General features: G+C 40.5%; 1 protein-coding gene across 1 annotated transcript in view; it reads left to right on the top strand.

Annotated features, from left to right (window-relative positions):
- The window catches only part of TG (thyroglobulin), a 395,662-nt gene extending 394,382 nt beyond the window's left edge, over positions 1 to 1,280 (top strand). The window contains 1 exon segment of the mRNA XM_043991635.1: positions 1,055 to 1,280. Within this exon segment, the coding sequence (XP_043847570.1) occupies positions 1,055 to 1,167 (113 nt within the window). The 3' untranslated portion in view covers positions 1,168 to 1,280.
- The last annotated feature ends 14,941 nt before the right edge of the window (positions 1,281 to 16,221 follow it).

Here is a 16,221-nt window from a genome sequence, read left to right as displayed (position 1 = left end):
CAGTTTCAAACGTGTGTTAAGTTAATATGTCACCAAGTCAAGTCAACAAGCACTTATGAAGTGCCTACTATGTGCCAGGCACTGTGCTAAGTGCCAAGGATACAAACAAAGGCAAAAACAAAAACCAAAAAACTCTCGTCCCTGCAACATCTCCATGAGTTAGTAAATGGTCTCTGACTCTTTAGTCAACCTCACAATCTGTTTCTCCACACTTAGGAGGTTGGTCCTCAGCTGACTCACATCAAGTCCATATGGGTACCTTTCCAACTCAGTATGACCAATCAACACATAATAATAATAATAATAATAATAATAATAATAATAATAATAATAATAATAATAATAAATTGCATTTATATAGAGTTTTAAGCACTTTACAAATATTATCTTGTTTGACCTTGTTTGAGCCTGAGAAATCTCCCTATGAGATTATGAAAGAGGAGGTGGAGAAGAGGGCAGAGAAGTCCCCAAATATTTCACCAAACAAGTGAGTTCCACTGAGTATTTGATGGGTAGATAAGATTAATGACACCTTGTTAATTTAAGCCAAACACATTGTACCCTTATTATGTTAGCACTGCTAACTCCCTTCCTGACTGGCTCCATCCCCAGAAATGCTGGCCGCCTCATCAGCTGCATCTGAGGTCCTTTGCTTTTGTTGCCAAGGGGCAGGGTGGCTTCTAATCCACTCAAGGGGCTAGGAGCCAGATCTCAGCTCTGCCTGGCTGGATGTTGAAGCAGATCGTAGAAAGCGTTGGCTTGGAGTCCAGCTAGTGGAAAGGGTCTAGTATGAGGCATCAGAAGACCTGGGGTTGAATTCTGGATCTGCCATTTATTAGCTGTGTGACAGCTTGTCCTTTCTAGTTTTGAGTTTTTTCATTTATAAGATGAGATGCCAGACTGTATAATCTCCAGCTCTGACATAGCCAGTGTTCTATGTTCTACCATTCTATGTTCTCAGGTCTCTCCTAACTCTAACATTCTCTCTCCTTAGTTCTCTTCCAAGTCTGATTCTGAATTGTCACATCATTCTCTGTTTCTCTTATTGCTTCAGATGAAACTGAGAGCCAGAAGCCATTGGCAGAAGAGGATCTTAGCCCTGGGTTTGTGGGGATCGAGGCACCACCAAGTGTCCCTGAGCAGGGCCAGACTAGCTACAGCAAATGACAAAAATATAATATTTAGGATGAATGACTTACATTATGTTTAGCTATATCTCACAACTACCAAGCTCTCCTCCCTGCCCAGTTACTATACCATACATCTTTATGTCCCTAATAACCTGGTCACAATTCATGATGTGTAAATAAAAAAATTTACAAAAAGAAAATATAATTGTGAGTCTGGTTTCTTTGAAAGAGATTATCTATCATGAATACTTCATTTTCCTCAATGCATTTTTCCTTCTGGTGCCACCAATCACCCAGCACACTTCTGGGCAAATAGCCCCCCTGCTTTCCCTGACCCCACCACTGTCAGTTGGTGTTTGACCAGGAAAAATGATGTAGTAGAAGGAAAACTGTGGTGAGTGGAAAACAAAGGTTCGATCCTCTAAATATATCATTTTATTAAAGCAATATGCCAATTACCTAACAAATAATGACCAGGCCCCTTCCTCAGCTTAGGCCTGGATCCTTAATACAAGGGGAAGCGGACATAAAAACTGTTACTCAGTTGTGTCTGACTCTTCATCATCCCATTTGGATTTTTCTTGGCAAAGATACTGGAGTGATTTGCCATTTCCTTCTCTGGCCCATTTTACAGATGAAGAAACTGAGACAGAGTTAAGTGACTTGCCCAGGGTCTGTCTGAGGCCATATTTGAACTTAGGAAGGTGAGTTTTCCTGACTTCAAGCCCAGTACTCTGTTCAATGCACCACCTAGTTGCCTGATTATACACTAAAAACAATTAATCAAATAAGTCCAGTTAATTAAAGGTAAACAATACAACATTAGGTAATCTGATTTCTTATTGGATGAAAGATTAGGGACTTTCCAAGTTGGGAGGGGGAGAGTAAACAGGTACAATTCCCTGTATTCAGAAAAGGAAGTGGCCCACTCCCCAAGTATCTATAAACAAAGGAACATGGAAACAAATAACTGATTGTTCAGTTTGGGGCCAGTTTTCAAATCAGACACATGGGTCGCTTGAGATGTGCCATTGTGAGAAAACCCCTTGCATTAACCTTTAAGTCTGACTAGGTTTCTGGTCAGTGTAACCTTGGTGACAGGTCTCCAAGCAGCAGGTCAAGATAGTCTGGCTTCCCAGTCATGCAGGGCCAGGTTCAAACAATGCAATAAGGTTTTCTCCCAATTCCACAACTGAATCATTTCCTCATAAGACAAAAATTGGACCAGACCCATAATCAAAGAGAAACTGCGCTAGCTCCAGAATTGAATCACAAAGATAGAGTCGGTATGGTCCATTTAGTTCCCACAATTAACCACTTGCTGGCCTAATCCCCTCACTTCCCTCAAAATTGCCCAAGGAAAATAATCAGGGTGCCTGCCCTGCATCCCCTGAATGGCTTTGGGTAAATAATCTGAGTACTCCCAATCTGTTTGCTCATGGGTAAATAGAGGCTCATAGTCCTGCCCTGCTGGATATAATGAGGTTATTATGAAAATCAAACAAGATGAGGAGTATGGATGAATCTTGTCTTGTGAAGCACTGGATTGATGTATGGTATTGATGGCCCTAGCTCTGCTCCTAACTCTCTGGGAGTGAAGCAAAGTCATTTAACTGCTTCATTTTCCTTATTTGTGATTTGGGGAAGTTGGCCCTTTTTTGTTCACTTTTTAAAAAATTAATGATAGAGATAAAGGCACAGATGTCTTTGACTCTCAAATTTTTAGACGTCTTGAAGCTGAGAGGGACAACTAACAAGTTAGATGACTGAATTGTGTTCCAAGAATATCTGACAGGCTACAAGAATGAGCTGTTTATTCATGTTACATTTAATAAATATAAATGTAAAGTCTAACTCTTGAATTTTAAAAGTCAACTATACAAATACAAAATCAGGGGGGCCATGGCTAGACATCAATTTGTGGAATAATGAGCTGGAGGTTCATAAAATCATAGATTTGTGTTGCCTCTGATGTTAGATTGTAAGCTCCTTGAGGTGAGGGACTATCTTTTGCCTCTTTTCATATCCCAGCACTTAGCACAGTGCTGGGAACTTAGTAGGTACTTAACAAATATTTGTTGATTGATTGATTTAGAATTGGCAGGGATCTTGCAGTTCATCTAATCTAACCACCTACTTTACAGATGGGGAAACTGGGGCCCAGAGCTGCTTAAGGTCACACAGGTAGTAAGTGGCAGAGGACTAATTTGAATCCATGTCTTCTTGATTTCATAATCATAACATACTACTACAGCATTTTACAGTTTGCAAAGCATATAGTTCACAGCAACACTTTTAGATGGTTATTCCAAGTCTTGCTCCATTTTCCCAAATGGAGAAAACAACACACACAGCTTAAATAACTTGGCCAAGGTCGTAGAGAAATTAGAGTAGAGATTTGAACTCAGATTCCTCTTTTCACTTAATCTAGTTCTCTTCCCAATGTGCAATGGTATTTTAGCTGACTAAAAGCTCATGCCCTGGCCTGGTGAGACCACATCTATAAATAAACTCCTTTCAATTCTGGGTGTTGTATTTTAGAAAGGATGTTATTAGCAAACTAAAATAGCCTTAGGTAAGGCAACTAGAATGGTGTAAGGACTTAAAAATAAACTGAGTATGGGTTCCATTTAAAAAAAAATGCTAGAGACCTAGTATTTTTGTTAGAGACATCAGGAATGCATAGTCTAGAGATGATTTGAATGAACATGGTAGCTTTCTTCAAGTGTTTGAAAGACTGTCATGTGAAAAAGGTATTCAACTTACTCAGAACTCTAAGGACAATGGTGGACATTGCCAAGAGGTACTACATATAAGGGAAAGCTTCTTTGTGCGTGTGTGTTGGGGGGGGGGCAATGAGGGTTAAATGACTTGCTCAGGATCACACAACTAGTAAGTGTCAAGTGTCTGAGGCCGAATTTAAAATCAGGTCCTCTTGAATCCAGGGCCAGTGCTTTATCCACTGCAGCACCTACCTGCCCCCTGGGAAAGCTTCTTAATCAGAGTTCTCCAAAAATAAAATGGCATATTTTGAAAGGTAGTGAGTTCCCCATCACTGGAGAACATCAAGCAGAAGTTAGATAAAAACTTGTCAGGGACAGTGTAGAAAGGATTCTTGTTTAGAAGGCCCACCCCCTTGAAGCCTTCCAGTTCTAAGATCTTATCCACAAGACCTCATCTGACTTTAATGTAAACCTAAGTGGAACATGGTGGAGAATAAGAATCTATTGTTAAAATAAAAAAAGAATCACAGAATGCATCCCAAGTACAAGTTCAGAGAGGCATGTTATAGCAGAGCTGGTGATCTCAAAGGTTCAAATATTACAGGTCAAATTGTATCCCACCTTCCCCCAAATATGATAAACGTAGCCTTGTTTAACATAATCGATAAATTGGGTTTCTGTCCTTCTCCAGTACAAGGACTTTAAAGGAGGTTCCCTGTTTAAAGGATTTTGGAGAATTTTCCTATTTGGCATGATCCATGATGGCACCTCCTCCTTCCTTTGTTGTGACTACTTGAGAGCTGACTATTTTTAAAGGGCTGGACTTGGTGGTGAGAGTAATAGCCAACAGAACGTCACCTCTAGTTTTCCTACTGTCTCAGGATTTCTTTGGTGCATTTGAAGACCTTCAGAGTATGCACAAGGGGCAGGATGCTGGCACCAGGAGCACACTATGCCAGAGATGTCAGTGGGAAATCTGTTGTATGGAGCAAATTCTTCAGTTGGGGGATAGGGGTAAGAATGATGTAGGGGAGGGGCAGCTAGGTGGTGCAGTGGATAAAGCACCAGCCCTGGATTCAGGAGTACCTGAGTTCAAATCTGGCCTCAGACACTTGATACTTACTAGCTGTGTGACCCTGGGCAAGTCACTTAACCCCCATTGCCCTGCCAAGAACAAAACAAAACAAAACAAAACAAAACAAAAACACCACTTATTAGCTGTGTGACCCTGGACATGTCACTTAACCCCAATTGCCCTGGAAAAAAAAAAGAATGAGGTAGGGGGCAGGGGAAAAGAAGATGTATCAAGACCCTAAAACTATATCTAGGGAGGCCGGGGTATACTCCCATCATCACTGAACCCACAGTTGGTGCCAGGTAGCCCAAGCATTGCCAGTCTCCAGGCACAGAGGAACTCTGAGACATCTGCCCAAGCTGGGTGAAACTATGAGTCAAGGGCATGATATTGACAAATTATCAAAGAAGATATGGGTAGGGAGAGACAGTGACACAGCAAAAAGAAGAGGACTGTCATAGAGGAAAAGCATATTCTCTTGAATGCCAATTTTCTGGGGCAAAGCTGCAATCATCCTCTGCCAGTCATGGCTCTGTGCTGCCCTTTTTGTGCCTGACCAATGGGACTTAAACCTAGCATAGCATAGAAAGCACTAGATGAGTCAGGAGGCCTGGGTTTGAATCCCAGTTTAGACATCTCAGTTTCCTCATAGGTAAAGTAGAGATCATAATAATTTCACTAATGACTTAACTGCAATGTTGTAAATAAATCACTTTATAAAATGTAAAGTATTTTATAAACATGAGAATTATCTATATCCTGACTTCTCCTGCACCTGGAGATTAACAGCACCATGGAGCCAACCCTTTGTTGATGGAACACTGGTCCCTTATTTTCCCAGCATAAAAAGAGCATGTTGGGCTCCCATTTCACAATCAAAACCAAGTTCCCAGATGTGGGTTGGCCCCTTTAATGCTTTGGTCACCACTCACAACCTGGAATCCTTGAAAAGTACCCACCAGACACCCGAAGTACAAACACCAAAGAAGAGAGGAGGGAGCTGCTGGGGTGACATCAAGGATAAGATCTATGTTTCATTTAGAGAATTTCAAAATAACTAGATTCCTCATTCACATATGAAGGGACTGGACTAGTTAATATCTAAGGTGCCTTTCAACTTGAAATCTATGATCTTAACCCGACCCCCTCATTTTTTCAGAAGAGGAAACTGATGCCAAGAGAAGTTAATTGTCCAAGGTCATACATGCTAGAGCTTGGATTTGATTCTAGCTCCTCTGAACTCAGATCTAGCACACTTTCTGTTATACCATACTGCTTTGAGACAGAGAGAAAAACATTCCTAGATGTTGTGATATAAGTTTATCAAATGCCAACCTCACTAGTTTCACAATTTTTAGAAGCCCTGTCCTCATTTCTGTGTCAGGGTCTCAGAAATCAATGTGTGCAAGGTACTTAGGGAGGTGATGGGAGGGAATGTAAAACTGTAAGGACATAGCATATGGTTACTGCCATAACACATGTAGTTTAATTAGAAAAACAATTCAGGTATAAAGGTGACTAATTAAATTAAAATTACAATATATAAGATAGGCCTACAATGGACCCTGTAGCTTTTTGGAAATGGCAACCCAGGGGGCAGCTAGGTGGCGCAGTGGATAGAGCACTGGCCTTGGATTCAGGAGGACCTGAATTCAAATCTGACCTCAGACACTTGACACTTACTAGCTGTGTGACCCTGGGCAAGTCACTTAACCCTCCTTGCCCCCTTAAAAAAAAAAAAAGGAATTGGCAACCCACTCCAAGTATTTTTGTCAGAAAAACTCCAAATGGGATTATGAAGAATTGGACATGACTGAAACAACTGAACAATAACAACTAATCCTTTGGAAATGACAGAGCTGGGCCTCAGAAGTCATGTAGTCCAACAAAGTCATTCTTCATATGAAGGAATTGAGGCCAAGAGATCGGGGCGGGCTTACTCAAAGTTGCATAGCTATTTTGTGGCAGAGTGAGGATGAGAACCAGGTCTCCTCCTCAGTCTACTGTCCTTTCCACAACAGTTGCTTCTTTTATTATCACAAGACTGCATCTGATTTATTGCCATATAAGTGGTACAAAGTGTGAGTCATTAAAAAGAAAAAAAAACTCATCTCTTGATTGACAAAGTTCAAGATATTGACTTCTCTAGTACCCTACATTTAGGGTCAAGGTCATGTCAAACTTCAATAAGATCTGCCAAGACTGACCAAATTTACTTCCTCCCTGCATCATTCTCTAAGTCATAGGATATAAAGCTGGAAGAGTCCTTAAAGATCATCTAAAACCAAAATTATTTTTAAAATGAGGAAATTCAACTTCCCTTTTTCCCTGCAACAACACAGCAGCAAAAGATAAAATTTGTCTTCCCCAAGTGATGAGCTGTAAGTCCAACAAATTGCTGCTTATGATAGTAGTAGTAGTAATAGTGTGGCGGTGGTGGTAGTGGTGGTGGTGGTGGTAGTAGTAGTAGTAGTAGAAGTAGTAGAAGTAGTAGTAGTGGTGGTGGTGGTTGTGGTGGTGATGGTGGTGGTGGTGGTGGTGGTAGTAGTAGTAGTAGTAGTAGTAGTAATAGTAGTAGTGGTGGTGGTGGTGGTGGTTATGGTGGTAGTGGTAGTGGTAGTCTGACTTCAAATTTAGTAATCTTTCCACTAGGAGTCTTCGTCTAAGCCTGGTTACAGAAAGAACAGTTAAGAGGTTACAACAATAGTATAACCACAAGTTATTTCCAAAGAAAGAAAAACATTCATGAGAAGGATAGGGTAAGATAGGGTCAGAATTCAGTCACCTTTCACGTCCCCATTGAAGGTGTTCAGGGCATAGACTACAGAGTGGTGGAATGGTGGGAATAGCCTGGATGAGAAGTGATTCAAATTGGTTGGGTTCTAGTACCTGAATGAGTATTTACTAACCCTTTTCTCCCTATCCCTCTAGTCTAGCTTCTATCCATAAAATTGCAAAACCCAAGCACAACAACCTAAACATTACCAAGCCTCTGATCTTCTCATAGTCCTCATCCTCCATGACCTTTCTGCAGCACTCAACATTATGAATTCTCTCCCCTTTACAAATATTCTCTTTTAGCTTCTGTGATGCTTTTCTCTCCTGATTTTCTCTTGATGTTTTCCTCTCAGTTTTATTCATTGTCTTCTCTCTACCTCCTTGGTGGGAGTGTTCCTGAAAATATCTTCCCCTCCTTCTCCTTCTCTTTTTTCCTCCTCTTCCTTCACCTTCCCTCTTCTTCTCTATTCCCTTCTCCCCATATTTCCATCTCTTCTCCCTTTCCTTCTTCAACCTTCTTTCCCCTCCTTTTTCTTTCCTTTTTCTCCCTTCCTTTTCCATTCCCTATCCAGTTTCCATAGAATGGCAACCTGTATGGTGAAGGGTATCAAGTTCATACCCTCCAGAGTTCAGCTAAAGGAATTGGGAATGTTTACTCTAGAGAAGGCTTGGGGAAGCATATTAAGTGTTTTCAAGTATTTAATGGGCTGTCAGGTAGAAGAGTGATTGGATTTATTCTGTTTGACCCCATAACCAAAAATAAAAGTAATGGGGAAAAGTGACAAAGAAACCAATTTGAAGTCAGGAAATAACTTTTTTAATACTTAAAACTGTCAGGGGACAGCTAGGTGGCATAATCAATAGATTGCCAACCCTGGAGTCAGAAGGCCCTGAGTTCAAATCCACCTCACACACTTATTAGCTGTGTGCCCCTGGGCAAGTCACATAACCCCAGTGTCCAAAAAGTAGTAGTATGGGATGCATCTGGAGGTGGTGGGCTGACCCTTGCTTATCTTTAAGTAAATGCTGGATGACCCATTGTCAAATGTGTTGAAGAGAAGATACTTTTTCAGTTCTGAGTTGCATAAATTGGCCTCATTGGGTATTCTAACGGAAAGTCTGTGATTCAGTGGTGTTGGTTGTCTAGTATTCTCTTTAGCCTCTTTCTGTTGCTTACTTTACCCACTTCCTTTGTTTTAATTGTTTCCTCTATGAAAATGACTTCAATATATTTATAGTCATGAGTTCTTTTTGGAGCCTTGGAGCCACATTTCCAACTGCTCTCTGGGAAGTACCATCTGGATGAACTAATAGTACCTCACTCAATGGGTCCAGAACTGCAGTAATCTTAAGCCCTAAATCTGACCCTCCTCCAAACTCCCTCAGTGTGTAGATTCCAATAGTCTTCCCATATAATGTAGGCTCAACACCTCAGCATAATCTTTAGCTTTTCTCTCTACCCCACCACTCACTCCAAATCAATTTTGAGTCCTGTCAATGCTACCTTCAAATGATCTCTTACATCCATTTCTCCACTCATACAGATGCCATTTCAGCTCAGAGCCTCGTTACTTCTTGTTACTACTGTCATAGGCTCCTAACTAGTGTCTCTGCCTCATGTCTCCCCTCCACCACCACCATCACCACTACCATCATCATCAACAACAATAACATTTAGATAGTCCTTACTACGTACCAGGCACTGTGCTAAGTGCTTTACAAATATTGTCTCATTTGATCCTCATAGCAATCCTGGGAAGTAGGTGCTATTATAATAACCATATTATAGATGAGAAAGCTGAGATAGAGATTAAGTGACTTGCCTAGGGTCACACAGCTTTTAAATATCCAAGGCTGGATGCCTCTCTATCCACTGTGCCACTTAGCTGCCTTCACAGATGACAGAATAATTCCTCTGACCCATGGCTATTTTGCCCTTAACGGATTCTTTAGTTGGCACTAGACAAAATTTGGATCTAACCTTATTTCATTCTACTTCCATTCATGTGATTTCTCTTTCAGCTAAAACAGATTATTCTAGTTGGCTCTGATCTCATCCTATACTGAGTTCACACAGGCTATCCCCCATGCCTACCAAATCTCTGCCTGTTGAAATCTTTCTCTTCTTTCAAGATCCACCCAAGTACCACCTTCTTCTGCTTTTCTTTATCCCTCAGCTGAAAGTGATCTTGAACTCCCCTCATTTTCCAAGAGTCCATTGTTCATATTTCTTCTTTGCCCCTACCACATTCTATCTTACATCATACTTATCTAAGCTATGTTATAAGCTCCCCACCTCCTGTATACATTGAAAACTCCTAAAAGATAGGGAATTTTTGATTTCCACTTGGCTCAGGGTCTTTCACATAGAAGATGCTGAATAAATATTTGTTGAAATTGGATTGGATTGGGTGGGTTAAAATGTAATCCAGTTCTCCACCTATCTTCCGCTAGAATAACCCAAATCTGGCCTTGATCTCGTCATTAAACCTGAGTTGCTATTATTCTAAACCATCATATTCTCACCCCTCCCTGCCAACCTGGGTTCTAATGCCAATCTCTTATAACTTCTTGATTTGACCTACCCATTTCAGTTTCAGCATGTAAGAACATACATTGACTTCAAGGATCCTGACTAAATGAAAGCTCTTTAAGGCTTGATCATGTCCATTAAGCTGGACATCAATTAGGACAGGCAAGAAAACTGTAGGACTTCATGAAATCTTTCAGTGACAAAGGTGGGAACAGAAAGGAATTTCTGCTGAACTCTACGTGATATTAGCCATTCAGGCCAGTTACACCTGCTACCCTCACTGGTAGTATGGTGTCATGGGAAAGGTCCTACACTTAGAGAAGGGAGACCTAGATCTACATCTCAGTTCTAATACCCACACAGTGGCCAACTCCCATTATATTTCCGGGCTCGTTTGTTCATTAGTAAAATGGGGGTAATGATAATTATACTTTATCTCACAAGGAGGACTAGGCCTGTGATTTCATTAGGTTAAATAGCTGATATATTGGTAAATAGATACAGAGATGAAAAGATAGAGATAAAGATATATGGATAGAGAAATAGATGAATAGATAGGTAATGAGGCAGAGAGACATAGACAAAGAAAGCATGTATTAAACCCTTATTGTATACTAGGTACTGTGCTAAGCACCAGGGATGCAAATACAAGCAAATTAAATAATTCCTACTCTCAAGGAGTTTATATTCTAAAGGAAAAAGACAATCCATAGAGAGGATACTGAAAAATTCAGGGACAAAGGGGCCAATGGGAACCAAAGAAGTTATGGAAATGGAGGAAAACCAAGAGGAATATGAAAAGAAGTCTACTACTGAGCCAGGTATGAAGTGAAGCATGACTGAATCCTCTTCTAAGACAATGGTCTGGACAAACAGTTACCAATCTGGAGAATGGAGACTCAAGTTTTCTCACGATAGGGAAGTGGTTGTCAGAGAAGGTGCAAGAAAAGGGGGAAATGCAGTCCACTTCCTCTATTAATGTTGGTCAGCACCTTTTCTGCATTTTATAGAGAATAGGTTAGGACATGTGATTTGCCCAGGGTCACACAGCCAATGCATCCCAGAGTGCCTTGAGTCCTGGTCCTCCTAATCTTAGGTCACTCTCTCTAATCATTATATAACACTGCTCACAAGGATGTTGTAAGGAAAGAATTTTGTAAACTTTAAAGCACTAGAGAAAGGTGAAATATTATTCTGCCTCCACAATCTCTCCCTGATTTCCTCATTTCCACTCTCTCTACTTCAGGTTTTTGATGGATCCTAAGGCTCAATTTTTATCTGCTACAATATATTAACTCTCTCTTTCTGTATTAAATAATAATGACAATAAACTGAGGAAAAACATCATTACACCACAAAGATCACATTCTAGTCAGGGAATTCTTGGTTTTGTGTAGTAGAGAAATCCCATATAAAACACTTTAATCCTAAATTAACTCCACCAGAAAAGCTTGCTCTTTCAAAGAACTCCACAGCAAATCCTTTTGTAAAGCAATTCAATTAATAGTTCTCTGGGGATTCTGTTAAGTAAACCTGTACTTTGTGGAAAGAGTTGCTTACAGTAGGGTCTACCTCTTTCTCCATCAGGGTTGCCAAAGACCACAAAAGTACACAGAATACATATCAAATGTATAGATGTAAACAAAGAGATTAAAAATGTTTAAATACTTAACTATATGCACTAGACAGTAGAGTAGTGTAAGGGCCTAAAATTCTAGCTATGATGTCTAAAATCTAATGAGTGGTCACCTTAAATTAGAAGCTTTAGCAAGAGTTTAGACATTTAAGTATTTATTAAAGTGCATCAGAAGTTGGTAAGGAAAGAGAGAGGTAAAAATCTAACTACCTCTAACAGAGCCCCGCATCTCACCCGACAAAGCCGAGGTTAGGAACCGAAAGACCTTGCTCTTGAGCTTATATCTTCTTGCTCCCATCTAGTTTTTTATTCACCACACCGGTTTCTCACTTTTGCACATAGAGCCTAAAACATGTCCTCTGAAAGCTCAAGAATTGTCTTTGTTATCTACTGGCTGTTACCCTAGGCAAGCAAGCCGCTTAACTTCTGTCTGCCTCAGTTTCTAGGGTGCTCAGAAAATATAAGGGAAAAACTGGAAATGAGTACCAAGACCACTTACCCAGATCTGGGAGCAGTGAGAGAAGAAGTTTGTGTTCCTCTAGAAATGGAAGGTTTTTTAAAGCCACCCTTTCACCAGCCCTGTGAGTGTGCCACTATCTATCTTATTAGAGTATTGCTCCCGATACTTGTAGGGAATCTTGTGTTTAGTTCTGGGCCCCACATTTTAGAAAGTACATGAACCAACTCGAATAAGTTCAGATGACAGTAACCAGGATGATGAAAAGACTGGAGAAAATGGAAGAACTGGTGATGTTTCTTCTGGAGAGAAGAAAGGCAGAGGAGGGAGTGAATGACTGGGGAATAATACTGTCTTCAAATAGGTGAAGAATTGTTTTATGGAGGTATTTAGTAGGTCCCAGAAGGCAAAACTAAGAACATTAAGTGGCAGATATAGGGAGATAGATTGATATAAGGAAATTTTCCTTAGATTTGTTGTTATTGTTCAGTTGTTTCAGTTGAGTCTGATTCTTCGTGACCCCATTTGGGATGTTCTTGGCAGAAATTCTACAATGGTTTGGCATTTCCTTCTCCAGCTCATTTTATAGATAAGGAAAGTGATGCAAACAGGGTTCAGTGATTTGCTCAGGGTCACATAGCTAGGAAGTGTCTAAGGTCAGATTTGAACTGATGAAGATGAACTTTCCTGCTCCCTCCACTGCACCACCCAGCTACCCTTCTTGAAATTAGAAGTATGCAAAAGTATAATTAGTTGCCTGTGGAGTGAGAGGATTCTCCTTCATTAGAGATCTTATTGGAGAGGCTGGAGAGAAGATTAGAATACCAGTCAGTTATCATGTTATACTATATGGGCTCAGAGGTTCTTAACAATTCTGATTTCTGTGATTATATATACATAAGGAAGTTAAAACTCAAAGCAATCAAATGACTTGCCCAAGATCATACAGATTTCACATACAGGTCTTTTACCTTCAAATCTGGTGGTTTTTTTCTCCCAATTAACTTCCCTACCTATAATTAGTGTGCCAAATCAGAGTCCAAGAAGTTCAGTAGACTCAATCCCTTGCTCTGGGACTCTGTGAAATGCCAGAAGATTAAAGATGAGTGTTCTGGATCTGTTCCCTACAGGAGAGCTGAACGCAGGTTAGTGACGTCTAAGTCCCGAAGAGGGATCCTTCGTACTCATTCCTCTCCCTACACTCCCAAAGAGTCTGCATAGAATTGTTCTTTCAGCCCGCTGGGACTGCTGCACAGCTAGAAAGGCTTCCAATTCTTAGCAAGGCAGTAAAGATACATGGCATTCTTCTTGTGACATATGCCCTCAAAGAATGAGTTGTGGCCAGTGTCCTCATTTCCCCTTTCTACCCTTTTCTGCCAACTACCACCACAATAATCTGCCTACATTAAAACGAGTCAATCAATTCCTTCACACTTGTTCTTCTTACTCCATTCCCAACAACTTTGGTTTTTAAGAAAGGAAACAAGCTCATTGCTACCAAGGATTAAATGACAGAAATAATGCTGGTTTTAACGGAGGAGGCTCTTACTACATTGAAGTATCAACAAAGTAGCCTGAGGGAAATATTCTTGTGCCTGAGCTTCCTTGAATCACACAACAGAATCATACCACATAGGCCATAGGGTAAGCATGAGATAAGAGGGAAAGGAAAGGATACATTTCTAGGGCTCTGGACTTAGCCCATGCTTGGGACACAAAAGAAGAATGGAAAATCTTTGGGTTCTCCCAAATGACCTCCTCCATGGACGGCTCTATAGAGAGATCTACTTATATGGGCCTATTCAGTTCATTAATCAAAGTCAGAAGCATATCACAGGGATATTTGAGTTGAGCAAGAGGGAATTTCCAGGCTTAAGGAGATACAGGCTTTCTCACAGAGGGGATGGTGGAAAGAGCGGTATCTCCCTTTTCTCCTCTAATTCCTCTCCTTTCTTTTTTTTTTCCTTTCTTCCAATTCAAATCATTAAGCAATTATTTATTATTGTAGCAGGCCCTAGGCTAGGTGTTAGGAATTGAGGTACATACCAATAATACCAATAATAAGTGACATTTACATAGCACTTTGATGCTTACAAAGTACTTTACATTCATCATCTCATTTGAATCTCCTACAACTCTATAAGGTAGGTAGTCTACAAATATTACCACTCCCATTTTATAGATGGGGGAAAGAAACTCAAAGTGGTTAAATGACTTGGCTGTCATCACTTAACCAAGACACATCAAAGACTGACAATGAACCTAGGCCTTCCTGGCTTCCATAAATCTATCCACTACTCCATGCCATTTAGTAAATTTATATTGGACCAAATTCTTTACCCTCTCCTTGTGGAAGAGATGGGGGAATGGGGGTGGGAATAGAGTAAAATCAAGAATTGCTTGAATAACTCGAAGAAAGAATCACCAGTGGATTGATGTCAACTTGGAGCATGATCTCTAGTGGAGTATGGAAGGGATCTGTCCTTGGCACCATGCCATTCAATGTGTCATGTTTACCAGTGACTTAGTTGAAAACATATGAGGCAAATTGCTATTTTTTGGTTGCTTTGGTCATGTCTGACTCTTTGTGACTCCATTTGGGGTTTTCTTGGCAAAGATATTAGAGTGGTTTGCCATTTTCTTCTCCAGTTCATTTTACAGATGAGGAAACTGAGGCGAATAGGGTTAAGTGACTTGCTCAGGGTCACACAGCTAGTAAGTGTGTGAGGATAGATTTGAACTCAGGAAGATGAGTTTTTTCTGACTTCAGGCTCAGCATTCTATCTATTGTGCCTGTATAAGGCAAGTCTATCACATTTTCAAGTAATGTTGTTGTTGTTGTTTGTCCTTCCTTCTCAAAGAGGACCATGACATCAGGTTGATGTCATGACTTGTACTGAATTGGATTTAAGTGAGGAAGGTCTATGTAAGGTCACCAACTTCAATCTCTCCTCCAGAACTATCTTGGTCCAGTGGCAAGATATATATCAGGATGACTGGAAATGGCCCTAGATGTTTAAGGCAGTTGGAGTAAGTGACTTGCCCAAGGTCACACAGCTAATAAGTGTCTGAGGTGAGATTTGGACTCAGATCCTCCAAACTTCAGGGCCAGAGCTCTATTCCTTGCACTACCTAACTGCCCCTTGCTGGTAATATAAAGTTGGGAAGGAGATCTAGCCAACTGGATGATGGTCAGGATACAAAAATATCTTGAGAGACAAATAAAGAGCCAAATCTAGAAAACCAAAACTTACTACAATGAAGGCAAAGGTCTATACTTGGATTAAACAAAATTAACTTCACAAATTTAAGAAGGGACAGCTAGGTTACAATATATGTGGCAAAGACATGACTCAACATGAGTCAACAGTCTAATACAGAAATCCAAAAAAGTGTGTGTGGTTTTATAAGCCATCGAGAGAAGTATGATGTCCAGACTAAGGGAAGTCATGGTCCTGCTGTGCTCTGTGTTAGTCAAATGATGTCTAAATTACTGGACTCACTTGTGAGTGGCACATTTCAGGAAGACCATTCATAACCTAAGGGCTGTTCAGAGACCCATGCTACATAAGTAGGTTTAGAACCTAGAAGGCCACCATGACTTTCTTGAAGTACTTGAGGGCCTCCAGCTAGGAAAGGGAGCACATTTGTTCTGCTTAATTTCAGGGGAGAGAACCAGAAACTATGAACTTGCAAAGGGGTCAATGAAAATTATCCCAGAGTGAAATGGTCTTCCTTGAAAAGAAGTTTCTCATCACTAGAAGTCTTCAAGCAAAGACTGAATCACCATCTGTCAAGGATGATGCAGGGGGGATTTGTGTTCAGATACATGTTGAACGAGATGGTCTCTGGGCTTCCTCCCAACCCTTGTAATCCTCCAAGTGTTTGG

Source organism: Dromiciops gliroides, chromosome 1 (assembly GCF_019393635.1).
Source record: "Dromiciops gliroides isolate mDroGli1 chromosome 1, mDroGli1.pri, whole genome shotgun sequence".
In the NCBI taxonomy this organism is placed as follows: domain Eukaryota; kingdom Metazoa; phylum Chordata; class Mammalia; order Microbiotheria; family Microbiotheriidae; genus Dromiciops; species Dromiciops gliroides.
Note: the sequence above shows the minus strand (reverse complement) of the source record. Positions and strands in the feature narration are given on the sequence as shown.